We start from the raw sequence: 2,448 nt of genomic DNA, 5'->3' as shown, positions 1-2,448 counted from the left end.
TCTGCAAAAAGGCAGAGTTCTCCCGAAGCCTGGAGCAGCGGCGAGGGAAAATAGGGAGCCACAATCTGCTCGTCCCCAAGAGTAAAAAAAAACTCTGGGGACTTCGCAGAGGGCTCTACCTGCCCTCGCCTGCTCTGGCTCACATTTCCATCAGGAAATGGAGTTTTTCGAGCCGCCTTTCAGATGTAAAGGCGGCTCTTTACAGGCAACGGGGCTGGCGGTCACGTAGGACTGTCTGGTGGCGACGGAAGCCAGACCGGAAGTCGTAGCAATCTAATTTTTGAACCCCACAATGTTTGAATGACATTTCTCCCTTTTTGTCTCTCTCATTTTTAACCTCCCCTCTAATTGCTATATTTCCAGTTTGTGTATAGCTCCCTTCCAAAAATGGAGAAGAAAATCCAGATCATTTCCCTTTATGAAATGGTCCCAAATCAGGAACATCAGTACAACGGGATTTGTCAGCTATTGTTGCATTTCAGATGGACCTGGATCGGGGTTCTGGTTAAAGAAGATGCAATAGAAGGATTTCAGCAAAACATACTTTCCATGTTTTCTAAATCTGATATTTGTGTTGAATTCTTAGAAAAACTTAAGCCTTTTTTCATCAGCACTATTTTTAATGGAATGAAACAATTGTTGAAATTGTATGAGATTATCATGAACAGCAAAGCCAATACAGTGATAGTCTATGAACAAAATGTTTTACTTTTGAGGGTGTTGTTATATTTACCTTATATGGAAGAAGTACTTACAATGCCTAAAGCTAAAGTGTGGATTCTGGTCTCTGAACTGGATCTTGCTTCCTTCGTGTTTCAAAAGGGATGGGATATGCAAGGCCTCCATGGTGCTCTTTCCTTTGCTGCTTACTCCAATGAAGTTCCAGGATTTCAAGCTTTCCTTCAAAATAGGAATCATTTATTCATAAAAGAAGATTTGTTTGTGAGAGAAGTGTGGGAACAAGCATTTGGTTGTGATTATCCCACTTCATCTGTGATTACAGATAGTACTTGCACTGGGGAAGAGAGATTGGAGAGCCTTCCAGCAACTCTTTTTGAAATAAGCATGACTGGCCATAGTTACAGTATATACAATTCAGTCTCTGCTATTGGATATGCTCTACATGACATGCAGTCAAGTCTACAAAAATATAGAATGCTAAAGAAGGGAGGGAAATTGCACCTTCAAAATCAGCAGCCATGGAAGGTAAAGTAGCTTATAAAAATAAATTAAAAGCATTGTTTAGGTCAGTTAATTTAAATGTTTAATTATGTGTGGCATGAATATATATTTTATCAAAATTTTATTAATTCATTTTTCCATCTATCTTTTTCTCTCCATTGGGTTGGAGAATTGGAATATCCAAACATTAAGCAGTTAAGTACCTTGACCTGTACCAATCAGGTTTCAGGCGCAGTCACAACATGGAAACAGCATTGGTCGCCCTGGTGAATGATCTCTGGCGGGCCCGGTGGGGGCTGTTCCTCCATCCTGGTTCTACTTGACCTCAGTGGCTTTTGATACCATCGACCATGGTATCCTGCTGCAGCGACTCGGAGGGCTGAGGATAGGAGGCACTGTTTTACGGTGGTTCTCCTCCTACTACCTCTTGGGTCGCTCGCAGTTTGTATGGGCGGGGGGACAGAGATCCTCCCTGAGGCCCCTCACATGTGGGGTGCCTCAGGGGTTGGTTTTCTCCCCCCTGCTCTTTAACATCTATATGAAGCCACTGGGTGAGATCATTTGTGGTTTTGGGGTGAGGTATCATCAATATGCTGATGATACTCAGCTTTATATCTCCACCCCAGACCACCCTGAGGATGCCTCTTCTGTGCCTGGAAGCGGGCCTGGATGGGAAGAAACAGACTCAGACTCAACCCATCGAAGACCAAGTGGCTGTGGATGCCAGCATCTCAGAATCTAGTGGTTCTGTTGCTTGTGATAGGAGGGGAGGTACTTACTCCCTCTGAAAGGGTTCACAATCTGGGTGTTCTCCTGGATTCACGGCTGTCTTTAGAAGATCACTTGACAGCCGTAATCAGGGGGGCTTTCACACAGGTATGCCTGGTGCGCCAGTTGCACCCTTTCCTAGACCAGGATGCCCTTGCCATGGTCACTCATGCCCTTGTTACTTCTCGGTTGGATTACTGTAACGCCCTCTACATGGGGCTGCTCTTGGGATGCACCTGGAGGCTTCAGCTAGTCCAGAATGCGGCTGCACGGGTTGTTATGGGAGCCTCTCGTTACTCCCGTGTAACACCATTCCAGTGCAAGATGCACTGGCTGCCGGTGGTCCTCCAGGTTCGTTTCAAGGTGCTGGTGCTCACCTATAAAGCCCTACATGGCTTAGGCCTGGGGTACTTGCAGGACCATCTTCTGCCATCCTCCCATCGTCCTGTGCACTCTCACAGAGTGGGCCTCCTCAGGGTGCCGTCAATCAGACAATGT

General features: G+C 45.8%; 1 protein-coding gene across 1 annotated transcript in view; it reads left to right on the top strand.

Annotated features, from left to right (window-relative positions):
* Positions 1-660: 660 nt before the first annotated feature.
* Positions 661-2,448, top strand: part of LOC117668671 (vomeronasal type-2 receptor 116-like) — a 12,966-nt gene continuing 11,178 nt past the window's right edge. Inside the window, exon 1 of the mRNA XM_034422735.3 lies at positions 661-1,206. Coding sequence (XP_034278626.2) covers positions 661-1,206 — 546 coding nt within the window. The remainder of the gene's footprint in view (positions 1,207-2,448) is intronic.

This window comes from Pantherophis guttatus, chromosome 4, assembly GCF_059756535.1.
Source record: "Pantherophis guttatus breed Tessera chromosome 4, ASM5975653v1, whole genome shotgun sequence".
NCBI classification, from domain to species: Eukaryota; Metazoa; Chordata; class Lepidosauria; order Squamata; family Colubridae; genus Pantherophis; species Pantherophis guttatus.
The sequence above is the reverse complement of the archived record's forward strand: the minus strand, read 5'-3'. Positions and strand labels throughout refer to the sequence as shown.